This window comes from Peromyscus californicus, unplaced genomic scaffold (assembly GCF_007827085.1).
Source record: "Peromyscus californicus insignis strain IS unplaced genomic scaffold, ASM782708v3 Scaffold_16__1_contigs__length_79575227, whole genome shotgun sequence".
NCBI classification, from domain to species: domain Eukaryota; kingdom Metazoa; phylum Chordata; class Mammalia; order Rodentia; family Cricetidae; genus Peromyscus; species Peromyscus californicus.
The window spans coordinates 78,159,778-78,180,964 of record NW_026294458.1 but is presented as its reverse complement, the minus strand read 5'-3'; the positions used below and the strand labels follow the sequence as shown (position 1 = coordinate 78,180,964).

At 42.2% G+C, this 21,187-nt stretch overlaps 1 protein-coding gene across 4 annotated transcripts in view; it reads left to right on the top strand.

The window, feature by feature from the left end:
- Dscam (DS cell adhesion molecule) overlaps positions 1-21,187 on the top strand; it is a 611,935-nt gene that overhangs the window by 213,363 nt on the left and 377,385 nt on the right. The window contains exon 1 of one of the 4 annotated variants that reach the window (XM_052741322.1): positions 16,156-16,423. The exons of the other annotated variants lie outside the window; for them this stretch is intronic. Within the exon in view, the coding sequence (XP_052597282.1) occupies positions 16,354-16,423 (70 nt within the window). The 5' untranslated portion in view covers positions 16,156-16,353. Of the gene's footprint in view, positions 1-16,155; positions 16,424-21,187 lie in introns of those variants that run through there. 4 annotated transcript variants of the gene reach the window in all.

Below are 21,187 nucleotides of genomic sequence, written 5' to 3'. Positions count from 1 at the left end.
GAAATTCTTCCAGCTAGTAGCCCTCAGAATTCACATCAAGAAATTATTCTTCATTATTATTCTCTTTACTTCTCTTGTAGCCCACTTGACAAACGAGTCTGTTGCTAACAGAATAAGGAAAAAAAATGCATGAATCCACCATTAAAATTGTTCCTCACCTCTCTTTAAACCACAGGAAACATTATAAATGGATAGTTTTTCTTCTTTATTGGTTATCTTGGAACTATATAGGAAAATGAAATTTACCAACACATGAGTGTAGGAGTGGAACTTTCTAGGAGTCTAGGTTGTAGTTCTGGGACTGATCTCAAGTACGCAATGCACAATGTTTACAGGTGTGAAGTATTATTGATTCAAGACCTACAAACCATCTCAACAGAATCTATTGAAATAGTTAATGAATGCAGTAGTGTGGGGACACTTGAGTGCTGTGCTCACAGACTATTGTGGTTGTTTCAGCTTCTTGTCTTTTTTCTGTTCTTTCAATTTCTTATCCATCACTGTTCTTTGAACATCAAGATGTGAGGATGTGAAGAGACAGGATTCTCAGGGTTGGGTATACATGTGGTCTCCATGCACAAAAGGCTCTTCATTCACTGCACAGGATGGGTTAATCTGCAAAGCAGAGTTACCCAGGGAAATCTCAAAGGAGTCTGGGATAACTCGGGGAGGCAAGGAGCCTCTTGAGTATAGACAGACTTTCTTTTCTGCTGCCAGCCCCAAATAATGACACGGAGACTTCTTATTAATTATGAAAGCTTGGCCTTTAGCTTAGGATTGTCTCAACTACCTGTTATAACTTAAATTAATCCATTTATATTAATCTACATTCTGTCACGTGGTGTTACCTCTCTTTCATCTTGCACCTCCTGTTTCCTCTTCATGTCTCCTAGTGTCTCCCGCATGCCTAGATTCCTCCTCCTCTTCCTTCCTCTCCCTGGAAATCCCACCTATACCTCCTGCCTAGCTATTGGCCATCTGGCTTTCTGTTACATAGTTCACAGCAATACATTTTCACACAGTATACAAATACCTCACAACACTTGGGAATGCTAGGTTGAGTGGAAAGTGGAAGAATGGGAGAATGTGCTTTTGAAATTCCTGGCCAGCTCCAGAGCCCTCATCTTCATTTCCTGTGAGTATCCACATCACCCTGATGCTGACATATAGCCTGGACTCAGCAAGGTGTGAAGCATGTGCGTTTTCAGCCTACAAATAACCACACATTGAAGAAAGCAAAGGGTGGCAGGGCCTACTGTGATTATGGAGCTGACAGGAAGGATGGTCCGGCATCTGCCAATGTTGATAAATGCTACTTTGAAAGAAAAAAATCCTGAAACATGAAAATTTTCAGTTCTTTTCAACATTACATCAAGTACTACCTTAATACCCGGTGTTTCAATCAAGAAGGAGCTGGACTCCATTGCCGTATTAATTTAATGACCCAAGCCAACAAAACCCACTATATAAAGAAAAGCCAGTAAAGATAAATATTTGAGCATCTGTCTACTACCACCTAAGGTTCTCTTTTTAAAGGACTTTTAAAAATACAAACTATAAGAGCAATTTCCATGTGTTGGCTTTCACCATTTTCTTACAGGCAGAAAGTAATTACAAAGAGCCCATCCTGCAAAAAAAGAACCACACATAATACACTATGTAATACCATTGCACTCTCAGATGAACACTTGCAGAATCAATAAACCTTTAAGAGGATGAGAACTGGGATTTTTTTTAAACTTTGGTACCCTCTGCTCTTGGTCATGTGTGCTCTTGAAAAACTTGATATCTTCTTCAGGATCAAGTCAGTGATTTATTGTAAATGCACAGACAGACAAGTATATACAATTTGTGCATACCACCTATGTACACATATACATCACATACAAATAACACTTGTACACATGCCCATACACATGCATATATACACACACATATGTAGTTAGAGTTTTCCTGCCTGGCCCACAGTCAGGGCAAATCTCTCTCACCCGCCAGTCCCAAGCCGCTCAAACCCAATCAAGTAAACACAGAGACTTATATTGGTTACAAACTGTATGGCCATGGCAGGCTTCTTGCTAACTGTTCTTACAGCTTAAATTAATCTATTTCTATTAATCTATATCTTGCCACGTGGCTTGTGGCTTACCGGTACTTTACATCTTCCTTATCCTGATGGCGGCTGGCAGTGTCTCCTTCTCCAGCTTCCTGTTCTCTCAATTTTCCTCTGTTAGTCCCGCCTATACTTCCTGCCTGGCCACTGCCAATCAGTGATTTATTCATTGACCAATCAGCAACACATTTGACATACAGACCATCCCACAGCACCTCCCCTTTTCTTTTCTTAAAAAGGAAGGTTTTAACCTTTATATATCTCCAAAGTCAGCTTGGTATATTTGGGAATTTGGGCGTAGTTTTTTTTACTACTTTCTGTTGGAGGGGGGCGCTGTATCTTCTGGGGAAACAAAGAAAATTTTAGGATCATGGAGTAGTCCGTGAGGCTGTATCATCTGAGCCAGTTGTCTTGAAATGGTTCTGGATGTTGGATCATCTGGGCCATGGTGTCATTGGAGACCTTTCAGGTGGTCTTGGCTGGTCAAACCTGATGTGTCTTAATCTGGAACAAATCCATAGCCTCTGGCGTTCTGTGGAAACAAAAGCAGATCCTCCTTTCTAAAGCAACATATCCTTACATCCAAATTTTGAAGTCAAGGTACCTTTAAAATATACATTTTGGCATAACTCAACAGCTTTTACAATCAAATGTTTTTCTGTAGTTAAAAATCCCAAAGACAACACAATCCAGATTCTTTGTGTGGTAGCCATCTTTATGTGGCTTATTTTTTTATATTAGCTTGAGCCTATTGCTTTGAACATGGCGGCTGGCAGTGTCTCCTTCTCCAGCTTCCTGTTCTCTCAATTTTCCTCTGTTAGTCCCGCCTATACTTCCTGCCTGGCCACTGCCAATCAGTGATTTATTCATTGACCAATCAGCAACACATTTGACATACAGACCATCCCACAGCACACATATATGTACACGTGTATGTCTTTGTAAAAAGTGAATGTATGGCTTTTTTAATATACAAGTCATGAGACATTTGTATTGACTATCATAAAATATCCCAAAGCAATCTGCAATGTGTCTGTCACTCGGTGCCCTCACTGTCTGAGCTCATCCTTTCTCCAACTTAATTTCCTTAGCAGTGTCATTAGCTATGGACTATAGTTTTGTTTTCCCTTGATTGTGGATTTTAAATTATCCATTTCTGTAAGGCTAAAACAACAAAGCATCATATGTTATCTCATTCCTTATTCTCTCTTCTTCTCCTGTCACACAGTTTAGCAGGAGACACCCTGCTTGTCTAGATCCAGTCAAACCTGATTTTTCTCATGGGATTATTGTTTTATAATTGTGGCACATGCGTTGTCTCCAGTGATGATGTATCTTGACTCTTCATGGGAGTGGCACTGTGGATCAACTTAGTTCTTCCACCTAGGAAGCTGTCAGTTCATGAACATGAAGATGGTAGAGCCTGTAGGGACTAATCTTAGAGAATTCTGCTTGAAATCCTTTGTCTTTGTTTTTACCATACTTAACTATGTGTATTATTCCAAATGCATGTGTAACACGAATCTTAAAAGGTCTTATTAATAAAAAACATGGGAGCCAGATATTGGGGTGAACAAATACTGAAAGATCAGAGGAACAGAACTAGCCAGAGCTAACTTCACCTCGCCAATTCCTCAGCTGATCTTGTTTCCTCAAACTGGAAGCCTCTGTGTTCTCATCCAAAAGAATCTCAGCTGAACTGCTGCTCAAAACCTAAAAGCTTAACCAGGCTAGTTCCTGATCCTTACACCTTATATACCTTTCTGCTTCCTGCCATCACTTCCTGAGATTAAAGGTGTGAGTCACCATGCCTGGCTGTTTCCAGTGTGGCTTTGAACTCACAGAGATCTAGGCAGATCTTTGCCTCTGGAATGCTAGGATTAAAGGTGTGTGCTACCACTGCCTAACCTCTATGTTTAATATTGTGGCTGTTCTCTTCTCTGACCCCAGATAAGTTTATTAGGGTGCACAATATTTGAGAGAACACAATATCACCACATGCATGCTCTGTAGCCTTTCTTAAGGTGATGCAGTGTAAACTTTACATTTCACCTAAGGTGAACTTTGAGAATGGAAGACTGCCCCTGAGGGTTGTAATGCCACCATCTGTTAGGGGAGGTGTTTGCCTTGTATTCTGGGACTGCTTGATATTTTCAACAAAAAGGGTTCCTTACCACATCTCAGATGTGCTACAAGTTCATCAGCTCACTTTCACCAGTGATGACAGTGATGGTCATGCCTCCACCTGTTGTCAAGAAACACTAAGTTTCAACATTACCTCCAAAGGAGACCAGGATGATGTAAGAAAAGGGAGAAGTTGGTATAGAGCTGTAAGACTTACTTCAGAGAGAGAAGGGTTGGTCATTTCCTGCAAATCTGATGACAGGAAGCAATGTTATTAAATGTCTTGTGAGGCTACAGCAAGAACTATCAGTATCTCTGTCTTGTTATGATTGATACCTTCCCTGGAGAGTGGACCTCAAGTCATCTGACTGTCAGTGCATAGACTAGCTTTTGTTTTCTCACAAGCAGAGTCACTACAAACTGACCTACAAGACAGGAGTCTGTACTTATAGGTAAAACCAACACAGGTCATTTTAGTGATAACTGTCTTACAGTGACATCAATACCATGGTATCAGGTCTCAGAGAGGGAAGGAAGAGGTACTCAGTGGTTTACTAATGCTCTCTAGACTCTATTTCTTCAGGGGCTGGGAAGATGGCTCAGTGGTTAAAGTGGTTAAGAACACTTATTATTCTTGCAGAGGATCCCACTTCAGTTCTCAGTATCCATGTCAGAAGACTCAGAACCACCTGTAATTCCACCTTCAGAGAAATTTTGCACCTTCTTCTGGCCTCTACAGAAACCTGCATTCATATGCACATACATATACACACATTTAAAAATTAAAACCACTTATTAATTATTTAGATGCTGGTTACTCAATTATACTAATGCCCACTATACTAACAAATACTAATATATAAAATGTCTTCAAGAAACACTGGCCCAAGGTACTTGCCCAAGAGTGAAAGTTAAATGAAGTCACAAATTTTGACACAGTAGGACCATAAAATATAGATTCTTAATACTGGCAGTAAAAATCTCATGGTGCATATTGCATCTTTTTGGCATGTTCTTGTGAGATACCAGATAAAGTATACCTTGGTATCCATGAATATATGTGCATTTTACTGGACATTATGTCCACACAGGCATCACACCTATGCCTTTACTTCAAGGCAGTGATTCTAAGAGAATGGTCTGGATTTGGAGGTAGGAGGAAGCAAACTTAAATGTGGATTATGAATTGCTTTTCCTTCTAAGATCCTGTTTTTCTCATGAAAGTGTTTTTTAAATACTAATGCTATGATATTTTTTCAGTTGATATCTCCCTAATCAGACTGATGAATCTGCTGCTATTGGAAAAGAAGTTGGTTTAAAATTAATCAGTGAGTGTCCTGAGCTCACTTAAAAAGCAATCATTTTATATGTGAGAGTTAAATTAATATGTCATCTCCCATAATGAAATAGGGTAGTCTGTGGTTCTGTGATCACAATTTCATTTTGATTTATATTTCTTTTGGCATCATTGAGAGGTGCTACCTCAAGTGAACCTTGATTCTGAACAGATTTCAGAAGCCAATTAAATGGATCCTCAGTACCTCTGTGGTTGAAGTGATACATCATCAATTCAGGCAGTGAGAAACAACAATTATTCTTTGGATTTTTATCTATAAAGGAGTTTATGTATGCCTGTAAAGTACTTCTCTGAGGGATAGCCCAGGCATTTTAAGTGCTCAGGGCCATGTTCACTCTTCCCTTCTTTTGGGTGGCCAGCACATGGAATGGTGCCTGCATGGATTCTGGATTTGGCCTTTTTGGAATGCTTACCAACCTGAGCTGGTTACTTCCTCTCATCAAGCTCAGGATAAGAGAGAATACCAATGACTTGATACTGGGTTTAAAAGTACCCATGTGACTGAAAACACTCCTCTCAGGTCTCTGGAATGTAGAATATTTGTCTTCTCATTCACTCATTCATTCTGACATTTGGTCCTGTGTTCATCTATCAATCATTTACAGACGCTTCTGTTCGAGCTTGGAATTAGGCACTGAAAAATTAGAGAGACATTGTCATTAAGGAGTTTACAGTATAATGGAGAAAGTTGAGAAGGAGATACACAGTTCTAAAATGATGTGTGAAGTGCTAAATTACGTTAATGGTTGCTCCTTCCAAAGTATGAGAGATCATGGGAGGAAATAATGTGCACTCCTTTCCTTCCTGAAGGCTACCAAATGCATTTACATGTTGTTTTTGCCACCTGCTAAGAACACATGCAAAGAGAATAGAGCTCAGTGGCAGATATCAGGAGGAGGACACATGGACTTCTGGGTGTAGCAGTCCTCTCTATAATGTGCCATTTTCTGAGTATGGATCACCTGCCATACTCTTTCTTCAATACCATGCTCTGGGTGTAGGAGTATTTCTGTTGCCCTTGCCTAGATGACTTTCAAGATTGGCCCCAATTCCTATCACCTGTAGATAAAACGCCAGGAGTCCTGGGACCTGGGTTTGCAGAAGCATTGCCACAGAAGATTGCCACTGTCTTAATCATTCTGTAATCAGACTGCCTTCGTTTTCATGAGAACAATGCTCATATCCTGCTAGACCTTGAATCTGGGACCTCTCCAGAAAACAGGATACTTTGATTCATATGCAGTTACATAGTGAAAGCCATTTGACTAGTTCAATGCATTATTATATCTTAAAAGAATTATCAAATAGAAAACAATGACAGAAAATCTACTGCAAGATCTGCAATAGAAAACACCTTCCTGTGGGATGTGATGCCCTGTGATTTCCCCTCCCTCTCACCTCCTGTCTCCAGGTGTGGCTCTGCTGCCTGCTGTGGTGGGAAGAGCCTGATCATCTGTTCTGTGCAGGTCAGGTAATATGCTGGGCCTTAGTCTTGTCATAAGTTGAGTGAAAAAATTCTGCTGAGTAGTTTCTCAAGAATCCTTTATTTTAAAATTTTATTTTTTATTGCTTGAGAATCTCACACATGCATGTGATGATATTGATCAAGTCCTCCTTCTATTCCCTTCTTCCAACTCTTCCTCTGTCCTACACACCACTATTCCCTCTCAATTTCATGTACTCTCTTTGTTTTGTTTTGTTTTGTTTTTAAACTTGAGGAGTCCACTTAGCACTGCCAGGATGCATGTGTGTCGGGGAACATCCAATGGCACAGGGGGCCTCATCCTGATGCCCTCTCTCTTATCAGTCATCAATTGTCAACAGCTCCTCAGCTAGGGGTGGGGCTTCCTGATGACCATCACCCCACCCCACCCCCAGCACCACATTGGTATTTTCGCCTGGCTTGGTCTTGTGCTTCTCACAGTCTCTGTGAGTTCATATGTACTGCTGCCCTGCTGTATCCTGCCATTTTTAGGTCTTGTTTGAGTGATGCCATGATTCTGTCTTAGAATGTCAGAAGAAATAATTCAAAACGAATAATTACAGGTAGAAATGGTTGTGAGAGTTGAAGCAAGTGCTGGTGGTGAAGGTGTGTATAGTAGTTTGGGGTTCAAACGAGTGTGGTATCTTGACAGTTAACAAGGAGAACTATTTAGATGCCTTACCTTCATTTCTGGTTGAAGGATTGTTTAAGACATGGTCTTTGGTAATGACACAGTCACGTACAGGTCTTATTTGTTCACCAGTAGTTAAGAAAAGAAGTGTTGTAGGGCCTTGGGATGTGCCCTTGACATAGTATGCCTGGCAGACTCCCATGGTGGTGGGGTATGGTGGCTTTCTGCTTTTCACAAGTACCTCAATATTGATCTGAAAGATATACCTGCTGTGATCCTCTCTCACCACAAATTCTCAGAAGGGAGAAATAAGTCTCCACTCAGCCCTCTATAGACCAGAAAGCCTAGGGACCCATTTTTCTTCCACTTAAACAGGCAAGCAAAACACTTTGTGGCTTTCTAAACTTTAGATAAGAGTGACACACACCCTATCTTTTAGTTTTATATGCCACCCATAGAAAACTATCTGTAAGAGGCTTGGTCCTCTAATCCTGGCTGATTGTGGAATAATTTGTTGTCTTACAATTAAGTGCAGATGGTTTTGAGTGGTAATCAGATAAACAAAGATGCTTAGTGAGGGTTCAATTTCCGGGTTGGATTTACATCCTAATCTTGGTCTAAAAGCATTAGGAAGCCCTCTCCAGATGTTCCCTCCTGTTCTTTAACTACAGTCACAGCCACACACTTCAGTCCTTGAGCAGAGGAATTGATTACGGTGGTGGGAAGAGAGAGCTTTTAGGTTCTACATGTGACAGTCATCTCAAAACAATTTGTGTGGCATAAATCATGGTGAAATTAGTTCATAAAGGTGGGCCAAAAGGTGAAGAGACATCATTTTGCATAAGTGCCAATTTCACTACAGCAAAAAGTAAAGGAAGATGGTGCCTGGGGATTGGTCGGCCATGTTAAATTTAAACGCAGTTTAATACCTGCTTCAGGTGGACAGAGATGAGTCATTTAACCTTTGACAGCAGCCAGAAGCTGGAAATGCTGATATAGACTATTTGGTTTCTGAAGAAGATGGAAATACTATTAATGTGCAGAAAGTGGCAGGTTCTCATGGCACCAACACTAGAGCAGTAGATGGTTCTACAGGGGTCCCTCAGAGGCAGGTGCCTCTAGAGAGAGGTGCTCCTGCCCAGGAGGCAGAGGGAGAGTGGTGGGATGAGGTGTGCTGATATCTGAGATCTGTCTTATCCACTGAACTATCTGGGAAATGGCCCTGGAAGCTGGGGAGGTGACTCAGTAATGTGCTTGTCACCCAAGCAAGAGGACTTGAGTTGAGATCCCTGTCACCCATGAGAGAGCCAGGCATGGCAGCACACATCTGTTATTGTAGCTCAGGGAGGCAGCAATGGGATGATCTGGGGGCTCGCTGTCCAGCCAGTCTACCAAAATTGTTGAGCTCCAGGTTCTTTGAGAGATCCTGTCTCAGCATAGAATACTTTTGATTTACAATGATTCTATCAAGAGGTAACCTCATCATTAATTGAGTGGCATTTATATGCAAAAAAACGGCTTCACGGATGTACATAAGGTCTCAAAGGACCTGGTCATATAATAGCAATAGCACATGAACCGATCAGACCTTGGGGGAGAAGTCAAAGTCTGAGAAGTCATAGAGGGAGGAAGCTACTAGTCAAAGGAGACAGACAGTTCTACAGAGGAGAGAGCAGCCTCTAGCAGCCATCTAAGAATTAGGAGTTCCCTCCCCAATGCCCTATACCAGTAAGGGGTCAGGATCAGAGTGAACCTTTTCTGCCAGCCTTCAACAAGAGGACTCAGCCTTGTAAGGTCCAGGGCAGGACTGAGCCTCCCTGCTAGGTGTCTGATAGTGCAGTTGTGTGGCGTGTGGTTGATGATATTTGTAGCAAACTGTTCAGCTTTTGTGGATTTGTTTCATAGGCACAGAAAAGGACTGCCCAGGCCTTCTGCTGTCACGTAGACTATTTCCAATTCTTAGTGTGTCAGCTCAGACCCACTCTCCCCTCTCTGCACTATAATAACCCTCGTGGATTCTAAAAACGCCCGTTTGCTTCCTCAGCTCCAACAGCCTCTGTCCAAAGGGACCCGGGAATGGCTAGGAGGCTAGAGGAAGGAGAAGTGACTGTTCCCACCTGCTGCTCCTCTTACAGAGCACCTGAAAGACAGTATCCTCACCTCACTGTGTTTCTAGAGCCCCATCTGGCTTCAGTTTGCAAGGTCATGATTTCTAAGACTCCTCTTAGCTCCTGGATGTCACTAGTGCTGGCCAGAAGCCCCCTGTCTAGATGTCTGGTCACACAAGGTCCCCTCCTGGCCTCTGAGGTTAAAGGATCAGTCATCTATGATATCATCTTGCATACTCAACGGTCAGACTCCCACCTCAGCGGACACTTTTTCCATGTCTCTAGTTCTGATACCCTAACCTTTTGGCTCTGGGAAAATGTCAGTCTCCCGGCCACTAGACCCCAGTGTCTCCTTTCCACATTTTCTACTTTCTAACAATTTTCCAGCACCCCTTCCCTTTAAATACACTCCGCCGAAACAATAAAAAAGCGGGGTTGTCCTTGCCTCGTGCCATATTGAGTCTCAGGAGGAATGGACAAGAGGGGTAGAACCTTTTAGGATAGCCGTGCCCTGCGCTCATTAGGAAAGAGTTGCTTTGACATCTCTGGTCCCACTCCTCAGCTGCCACCTTCTGTGCAGATCGGGAAACCAGGTATTTGTGAAAGTCTTAAGAATACCATCTAGTACCACAAGCCAGTCAACACCCTGAGAATATTCTACCAACCTTCTTTTGATTAACATTGTCTTACATATGTTTTCTTATTTCAAAACAAACAGTATAATTTTTTTTTTGCATCCACTGTATTTGACTCTCTGGTGGTTCTTGGGAAATGCAGTAGATTTTAAACTGTGGACCCATCTCAGATAACGTGGCTCTTGACATCTTAATCTGTTTCTGGACACAATTATATGTCGCAAAGTCATGCCTATTTGATGATACTTTAGGGGAATGGTCTGATTTAATGAGTATTTAGGAAATGGGAAAACTGCAACTTTGACTTTTTGAACACTTTCTGTTCAGCCAGACACACTGGAAAAGAAAGAGTGGGCCCTCTTGGTGTCAGGGTGAAATGGCTACTTTAATAACGCTGGGTATGGACTCGGGAGCTTGCTTCTACAGTTGAACCCATTTTCTGGTGACTCAGAAGAAGAAATATCAATTGAAAATACTTACACATCCAATGATATATTTTATGTGTGTATATTACATGCAAATATTCGGCTGGCTCGTTTCCAGTTGGAAATTCTCTGCGGCCTGTGACTCAGGGACCGTCACCCACGGTCCTGCCACAGAGGAGGAGTTAGACAAGGGCGCTTTAAGAGGAGCGATTTGAATTTCCTGACTTAGTTAAAGATTACCACTAGCAGAAGCCCCTTGGGAGGAGTGGATGGCTCATTGGGCCCCGTGGGGAGGGTGGTAATTAAACTCCGAAGGCAGCACTGGTGCTCAGCTAAAAGCCTGACTTTAAATAGTAATACACTTGTGTTGTAAAGTGGTAGGCCCTCGGGTAGCTGTTGACACAGCGAGAGGAGCTGGTTTTATTTATTTATTTTTTTCTATAAAAGCCAAATTGAAGAAACTGTTAGGAACTCATCTGCATAAAGCGATATGATTCTGCCTGAGGGTGCAGGCAGCAGGGAGTGATCAGCCAACTGGCTCTCTCCCGGCTTCTCCCCAGCGATGCTAACATACCGCTTGTCACTGAAAAATTGGAGACACCATATGCCAGGCTGCCTCTGCTGAGCAAGCAGGCTGAGAACTAGCGCCCCTTGCTGATGCCAAGCCAAGGATTTCCTCCTAGAGTCAGGGCTGCCAGGAAATGCCCCTCTTTTCCTCCCAACTCCCTGCTTCTTCCAGTCAGAACAACCATTGTTCAGGGAACATGTCAGAGGTGTCCTGAGTTTGGTCTGTCAGTGTGAAGCTCTTCTGAAGGATGCTGGAGGTGTTGCTATGGAAACCGAGCAGCAGAGGTCCAAGGAGTAAGGCTGGGCAGAATGTGGAGTGGGGTCCCCTGTACTGAACTCCACAGCAACCCCTGATGATATATAGAAAAGCTGTAGGGGGAGGGGCATGTCTTCCTCTTTCAAGTCTCTTTCTTGTTTCCTCCTCTAAACAGCATTTCACGTTGTCTGTGGATTTCTTGCTCTGTTAATTATGCAAACCCCTTTAGTTTCCCCGTGTAAGTAGTACATTAAAATTTTAACCATGAGGAGAATGGCTTTCATGTGGTCTGACAGCTGGTTCCCAGAGCTTTGAAGCAGAGTGGACTGCCTTTGATTTTTAAGGAATTAGCTTTCAGGAGCTTTCAGGAGTTGGGGAACATGGTGGCATCTGGGCCCTTGTGATTAAGAAAACCATTTTGTGTTTCCTCCTAGTCACCTGGTCTGAGACCTTCCCAACTGTAGGCCTCAGATAAGGGGTGGTAAGGGGTGGGAGCAGACTGTATGGTGTGCATGTGCAAAGCCAAAGGACTAGTGGCGTGGAAGTGGAAGTAGCGTGGGGACTGTGAGGTGTGTGTCCCCTGTTTCTGTCCCTGGTCTGTCCCCTCTGAGGTAGGAGGAATTGTGGGTAGAGAGTAGGCTGTAAAAAAAATGTTGACTTAGACTGAAAGAAAATATGCTTCCCAGTGACCCCTCCCCATGATAGATGTCAGACTCTGTGAAGGACCCTCCAGCCCCTGCTGAATCCTAACATAGAGCAAAGCCACCTTCTCACACCCCTACCCTAAAAGGTACAGGAACACTCATGACTTCCCGTTGAATGGCCCGGAAGTCTCTTTTCCCTGAATGTGGTTGGAGTGAGGCCAATGTCACAAGTCCAACTTTGGGAAAGGCACCTCCAGACTTTTATTAAATTAAATCAATTATAATTTTTAAATGAACAGTTATATAAATACCCACCAAACATCAGTCATTCAAGACATGTACATAGATTGGGCGAGGAACCCCCTTCCACTACTGTTCACTTGTTCTGTGTCCGGGGAGCTGTACCCAAGGAGATGACATGCTGCAATGCCAGCTTTACTTTGCCCCAATCATCCCCATGTAGAAACTGAGACTTGGGGCATCAGACTTGCCAGGGTGACACCTAAGGGGGCTTGGGCATGATGGGCTGATGTAGACAAAAATTCAGAAAAGCTACTGAGGATGAGAGAGCTACGCCTCACCTCCAGTTGCTTCTGGGGCCGGTTACTGAAGGCAGTTCTCTAGATAAGGCCTCCCGTTCTGCTGTGGTTCCCTCAGATAGCCTTTAGTGGACAGTCCTGGGCCTGGAGGGCAGTGTGCCTGACTCTGGCTGCTACAGGCCACCTGGACAGAAGGGGAAGCTCCGAGGAGCCATCATTGCATTCTTTGTCCCTGCCTCAATGATTCAGTGATTTAGGAAGGACTTTCTTGATAAAGACCTGTATACAATTGAGGTATTAGTGGTGAGTGTGTGATATTTTACTGTTTGTGCATTAAAATACTCTCAGTTGGGGAAAGACTTTCTCTTGTCTAAAGTTCTTGGCCTATGAAATATCATAAATTCTGCCATCTATTTTATAGGCAAGAGATATGCCTTCTGCATTCTTTTCTGTCTTTTATTTGGGTCAGCTACCTTCATTGGACTTATTATCTAACTGGTTGTAAAATCACAGCTCTCACCTCAAAAGGAGTAACAGAGTGTTTATTCTAGAGCTGAATATGAGTGACCATGACCTAGGAAAAGGGATTCATGTTGCCCCAAATATCATGTTACTTTGTGGAAGTAGATAAACGATGTTTTCTTTTTAATTACAGAATAAAAGAAGTCACAAACCAAGATATTTATTAAAACATTGGTGGGGATCACAGGTTATATAGTTACAATCAAGTACAGAAAGCTCTTCTATAGATCACACACGATCTGATGACATTATTAGCATAGGATTGGTGGAATCTAGGATTCTTCTAAGAGTATATATTGAAGGTTTGATAGTCATCAGGATGTTAGATTAGATACAAGGATGGCTTTCAAGGGACTGAGAATAGCCAAACATAATTTGGCTCTGGTCTGCCACATTTTAACTCTCCTTAATTATGAAGTTCAGTCGTTTGGTCTTATAGAATCTTCAACATGGGATTTTTTTCTAGTAAATTCAGTTTGCAATCTTTAGGATTAGGTCAAACAGATATCTTAGAGAGCTTAGTGTGCAAAGAAATATCATACTGTGTAATCAGGGAAGGCAGGTTATTCGTGTACAGACAGGGATGCCATCTCTTCCATGATCTTTGCTATATTAGCCACACAACAGAACACAGCCCCAGCCTTCAGAGGCTCAAAGTCTAGCTGTGATATGACTATCTGATGGCCAGGCTTTTAAATATCTTGTCCTCTGTGAGTCTTCTTTCCTTAATGGAAAATGTGTGTCTTGGTGGACTTAGGCTGCTGACCTGTGTGCTGCAGACTGTGTGGTCTTTAATAATTATTTCTCATAGACCTGCCTGTTAGAAATCCAGACTGCTGCTAACTCCAGCATATGGGCAGGGCCGCACTTCAGTGCTCTCACATGGCATAGAGTGGAGGAGAGGGGAGAGCTAGTTCACAAGTCTCTTGAATATACAAACACTAATCCTCTTAAGGGCTCTGACCTCACGTTCCAAAAGCTTCTCCACCCACCATACAGGGCCAGGGAACTGAACTCGGGATGTTGGGCTTTGCAGCAAGCACCTCTACCTGCTGATTTCTCTCTGGGGCTGCATCACTATTGCTTTTCCATTGTATGACAGAAGACACCCCACATGTGCTCCTGAAAATATCCTTACTTCTAATTCATGTTGAGTGGGTCATTTATAACCATGACTATGGATAGCCTTCGCCTTCCAGTTTGGGGGATTAAATGTTCATTTCTGGAAATAACCTACATCCTTGAAATGACCAAGTACATCTTTGGAAATATGTAGAACAATGTGACCTTGGTGAAAAAGAAGTGTGGCACCCTTGTGAAGACATCAGGCAGCAGTGGCTTTTTCCTGGCTTCTTTTGTGCCTTGGCCTGGCTTTCTCTTTGCATCCAGTGGCTCATCTATGCAGGTGGCATTCTTGAAGGTATCAGTAATTCCATAGTTTTCTGTCATTTGGGGAGGCATGCTTTAAGACTGTTAACCAAATGTTATTTATATATTTAAATGTTCTCCTGATAGCCAGTTTCTGTAGCTGCATAGCAATCCATTTTCCAGGATCTGTGTAGAGAGGCTGGAGGGCCACAGATATTGGGTAATTGATATTGACAGTGGGAAGATTACGTGGGGTTTGAAAATAGAACCCCTGAGTCCCATGGGAGTAAGAAAGGGACAGAAATAAGTTCTTCCTGAGAAATCAACATGGCTTCTTGGAGGAACTGCCATCTGACCCACAGTTTAGCTCCTAGGGAGCTTTGATTAATGGTTAGCAAACTCATTCATGAGATTGCTTTGCTTTGCATGTTTCAGGGCTGCATGGGAAAGGGAGGCAAGCAGCCATCAAAAGTACAAGGACCAGCCCAGAAGTCTGACAGCTGATGCTCAGTCAGTACTTGGTAGGGACTCATGGATTGTGATTAGAACATGATGACAGATGGCACTGAACAGGAAGCATCCCCATGTAGGGTAGGGCTCACATATAGCTCTGGCCAAGGCTCTTTGTACTAATGTAATAGAAGTTGTACATACAGGAACAGTATCTTCTTTTTATCATATTTTCCATAGCATATGAAGAAAATAGAACATAAAATATGTATGAATAAGTAAGAAATGGCCTAATTATTAATGACTCCATTGGAGGAAAGTGAGGCAAACCAAGAGTCCTCTGCATCGTCTGGGCAATGTGTAGTCCCAAAATAAACGACACAAGAGGACCAAAGAAACACCTCAGTGATACAGCAGTTGCTTAGCTCGTGTGAAGTCCTGGATTCTACCTACAGGAATACATTTTAAAAAAAAAGTTAAGATGAATAAAATGAAATAAACCACTACTCTAGAATTCACAGGGAAACCAAGTTAGCCAAGCAGCAAAGAAACTGTGATTTTGTAATTGGGATTTGCTCTCTTTTAGACTTGGGCCAAATTCTATTTAGAATCAAAAGGAGGAAATTAGTATTCTTTTCCAAATATTCACTGTTTCCCAAGAATGACTTTAAACATGGTTTTATAGATCTGTGGGGGTTATAATGAGGAACACCTCTGTGTGAGGTATGTGTGCCCTTGGCAGGCAGCTCACACCCCTGTGGGAGAGCTCTGATGATGGGCGCTCCCTACTCGCGAACTGTCATTCCTTCAGGTGTGCTTGGGACTAGGCAAGTATCCTCTTGTGTCTCTTGCTTAGAAATGAAAGAGAACCAAACCCTTGAATCTGTGGAACACGGGCCCCTCGGTTGAGAGGCCTAAGGGCTCTCCATGAGTGACAGGGGATGGAGGGTTAGCTCCGTGATGCACAGCTGCCTCACAGACTCTTGTTGGGTGTCCTGCTCTGCTTCTCCATCATCAATCATCTTTTCTCTCCTTCAAATCCCCTTCCTCACCACTGCTGAGTATTGAACACTCTGAGATTCAGACACACAGCACCTGGACCGCTGTCAAGGACCAGACAAGCTGTATGGGAGGATGAGGACCACTTCACTCCAGGTGCAAGGGCCTTGGGTCATGCAGCAGACAGCTATGATTTCGAAGTCTGGTAAGTCTAAGATAGAAGTATCAACAAGGCTGACTCTCTCAGGCTTAGAGCTCAGACTCTTTGGTCTCTCTCAGCCTCTGGAGGGTGCTGGCCTTCTTTGGTCACTATTAATTCATAGAGGCACTACATGGATCTATCTCTGCTTTCATACAAACACTGTGTTCCCCTTATGTCTATTCCTTTGTGCAAGCTTCTTCTATTTGAAAGGCTATGAGTTTTGTTGGGTCAGAAGCTCATCGTACCCCCACTAATTACATCTCCAGAAAACCTATTTCCTAGTAAGAATGAAGGTCCTGGGAATAGAGATGTCAGCATAGGAATGCTTGGATGGGAGCTGGAGCTGGAGAGGCTCCGTTCACTCATAAAATGGCTCATTCTTTCCAATTACTTTCCCTTTGTGGATTTCACCAGTCAGATAACAGTTTTAGTTCCCTTGGAGTTTGGGTTCTCAGAAGCATTGTTCATTTCTGAATAGTTTCATAAGAGGTAATAGTGTGCACTGCAAGGCACCATATCTGTCTCTCTATGTCTCGCCCTGCCTTTTTCTCAACCTCCCTTCCCCCTCAACACTTTCAGACTAAATTGCATTGAATAGATAGAATATTTCAGGGACCCCCTTAAGGATCTATGTTCAGTGGGAGAAAGTGGTTTGAGGTGTTTAAGAGTGCTTTGTTCAAAGGGTTTAACCCAGAGCTTTCTGAGGTAGCACTGTACCAGGGAGTGCTCTCCTGGAGAGTCAGGTCAAGTAGCAGTCTCCACCATACATGAGACTGGTGCTCAGAACAGAAGAGGAAATACTCTGAAGCTTCGCGCAAAATGCTCATCATCAACTGAGAGCTTTGAAATCCAGGAACAGCTTCCACAGAGCCAGAGCTGGTCTGAGAATAGGAGGTAAGCAGCAATGTTTAGCATCCAGCCTCCATAGTCATTGGGGCTGACTTACCTTTGAAATCGTTGTATTTTTAGGTCAGAAGGTCAGTGCTGAAATACCGTGCCATCTTTACCCCTCCTAAAACCACAAGTTTGTGTTAGATTGCATGCAATAGTCCTCCCTCTGTTGCTGTTGCAAGACCCTCTTCAGACTCTTCCACTCACATAGAAAACGGAAGCACGTCCATAGAAACACTCACATAAAAACAGATGGATTTTCCTAACAAGGCACACCTATTGTGACACTGTACTTATAAACTAACCACATCAGGAGGGGCACAGCAGCTAACCATAATGCAATGTAACAAGTGTAGCAAAAGCTGTGACAAAGATTACATGAATGTGAATTGTTTCTGGAATTTTCTATGTCATCTTCTCATACCATTCTTGACCATGAGACACTAAAACTTCAAAAAACAAAACCTTGGATAAGGGGGAGACCTAAGTTGTGTGCTGCTAAAAAATTAGTATGTTCAAGTGTTTATCCTGGACTTGAACTAAATTAGAATCTAGTGATTAATATTTATTTTAATCTGCATGTTCTTAGGAAGGCTTTTGAATCTTAGCTGATTTACAGTAACCACTGCAGAGAACCTACTATAAGGAAGTCACTTTGTGAGGTTCTAAGACTCAGGAGTCTAGCATATGATTTGCTGGTGAGCCCATTTCAACCCACAGCACTAACCCATCCTCCTGCAGACCCATACCTGCTGCTTCCCCATGTGTGAAGCAGAATGTGCACTGCACACACTGGCTTCCTTGACACTCAGGCAGACACACAGGAGATCCTGAGACTGAATTTGTAAGTGATGGAATGCTTTCTCTCAGGGCAAGATCACAGAGCAGAGAAGTTTGGAGTCGTTCCTGGAGGGTGGACCACATCACTCAGCTCTTTCTGTCCTGTAAGCACTTCTCAACCATGTAGATGCTTTTCTTCCAAATCATTATAAGTCCTGTGTACTTTGTGTTTAGGGAATCTTGCTTTAAATTCCTTCTAGGCTGGTAAGTTTACTTGCCTGAAAGTCCCCTTTCCCCAATTTTAATCCTAGTCAGGCATCTTGCAGAAGGTTTTCCTGGCATCCCTCTAGCATCACATCTCCTAATCATTCACACTAGACTTTGTGTGTGACCTTTCAAAAGGTCAGGGGGCTGGCAGTTATGTGTCCCTGTATCCTCTGCTCTTAGCAGGTTGCTAGGATGCAAGATGCTTTCCTAACATGCATTAATAAAGGAGATGAATATAGTATTGCATATAGAAAGTTAAAGGCAATCCTCCTCAGAATTCATGATGCTAATGATTTCTATCTAACCCTACTGGGCATCATAAATCTCTTGTGCTGATTAGTAAATGTGGAATAGAACTTAGAAGAAGGCTAAAATGCAGTAGAGCAAAGATTTGCCAAGAATTTATCGTATGTAAACTTCTCCCTAACTTTGTAGTTTTGCCTGAATTTATGATCAAGGATATAAATCTAAGGAAGTTATTTGCCTAAGTTCTTGCATCCTATAAAAAAAGGAGAGGCCAGCTGTCATGGCTTACACCTGTAATCCCAGCGCTTGGGAAGCTGAGGCAGGAGAATCAAGACAAGCCTGGGATATATAGTAAGCTTGACACCACCTAGGCAAATGAAAAATTGTCTCAAAAACAAAACAAATAGACAAAGACAGAAACAAAAGAGAGAAAGCAAGTGCTTTGTTTTTAACACTTACCTTGTTCTTAAGCTCAGCTCTGAGCTTTTAATAAGTGTCACCTCATTTAACTCTCCTCCAATGCCTTCAAGATGAGATGCATCCATCTCATTTAACTCATCTCAGGTCTGTAAGATGTGCGGCATTCAGGTATGCATTTTATTAATGAGAATAGTTCTGTACAGGGAGTGTTTGAATGTTCAGATCAGGTAAGAAGTGGAGCTTAGGTCAGCAGGAATCCAGGGACTTGGCCTCACAGATTTTTACACTCTAGTAAAGATGACTACCTCTTGGAGAAATGACTCATGTCACATGTGTCCACAATAAGTACAAAAGTCCCTTCTCTGATCCCAAGCCAGAGCTCTGTGTTTCCTATCCTCTTCTAGATTATTCAACATATGTTATGAAACCCAATTTAAATGCTAAGTATCCCCAGGTAATATTGGGAGAGGTCATGTTATCCATCCACCATTTGACATCAGAGGATAACAGATGGCAGATACCACTGACTGACTTACTACAGAAAACAATCTGGTTAACTGCCTTATGTCAAGGTATGGAGTAACATGATAGATATGTTTTAAGTGAACCATAACTACCATGGATTACTGTCCTGGATGGTAAGTAAGATAAATTATCTCTAAATAAAAGGAATATTAAACCATGTTGGGTATGGTTGTGCTCACCTGAGATCCCAGATGCAGGAGACCAAGGCAAGAGATTGTCTTCAGTTTGAGGCCAGCTTCAGGCTACACAGTGAACTCCAGGCCAACAAGACACAGTCAATAAAAGCAAACAAAAAGAATAAGAGAGAAAGGAGCAAAGAAGGAAAGGAGTGGGGAGGAAGGGAGTAGGGGCAGAAGGAAGGAGCATTGTTTAAAACAGCAGGCATGAAGTATATTCATAACCATGAGCACTTAATGATGAGTGCCACTGCCCTGCGGAGGGAATGTGAGTGCTGGGGAGGTGCCTTCAGGGCCTCAGGTTTCCTCCTGAGGCGGGTCTGCTCTTGTCATCTCCCTGAGTCTGCTACTGATGGTGAGGCTCCCTTCAGCTATGCTGAAGACATGTGCATTTTCTAGTCAGTCTTCCATTTCCCCCCTTTTTATAGATGAGAGGAGGAAAAAGTGTGACTTTCTTCTGCACTGTCACAAATGACATTGACTTTTTTTCCCCAATGGAAACTACTAGAAATAATTAATATCCAAGAATATCGTCTTTATACAGCTACTTGCTCCTGGAGAAATTCCAAGGTTAAAAAGTGTCAAAAAGAATTTGAATTGATTTTGCCACCTGGGGTCAAATTTTCTATTCTAGTCATAAGTCAATTTTCATAAAAAAAATTTTTACACTCTAACTTGGGAATACCCTACTTTCAAGGGATAAAAACCATACAGTTGCCTGTTTCAATGTTGATTTTTTTAATGCAAAGCTTTGATATTTTGCTTTGCTTTTTATTTCCTAAAGTTCTGATAATTCATAGCAGTGAAGTTGATATCAGTTCTCTCAAGTCAATTTTAAAATAGTACAAAATGCTTTAAAATAAGATCATAATTTCTAATTTGGCAGGGATCAGTAACTGAATATATATCAAAATAATTGGGGCCTGGAAAGATGTCTCAGTGGTTAGATCACTTACTCCTCTCACAGAGGACCCAAGTTCAGTTCTAAGCACCTACATGGCCCCTCAAAACTGTTTATAACTCTAGTTTCAGGCAACCTGACACTCTCTTCTGGACTCCTGAGCACCACATGCATGCAGTGTACATATATACACACATGCAGATAAAACAACCATTCAAATTACAGAGAAACCCTGTCTTGAAAAACCAAAAAAAAAAAAACCATTCACAAACAATAAATAAATAAAATCTTTAATATAAAAACTAATTGAAGGTTTTCATTTTAGAAAACTTAATTCAGGATGCTATCCTCTAAGAAGTTAGAATATTGGAAGTGATAAGATGCCATAATCACTTAAATAAAGTGACACTTTATTTCCAGACTTAGTTAAATGGAAGGGGAAATGAGCGGCCAGTGGAAGAATGTATGCACAGGTAGACTGAATGGGTGAATGTGCAGACGGATGAACAAACTAATGGACGGATTTATATATGGATGGATGGATGGATGGATGGATGGATG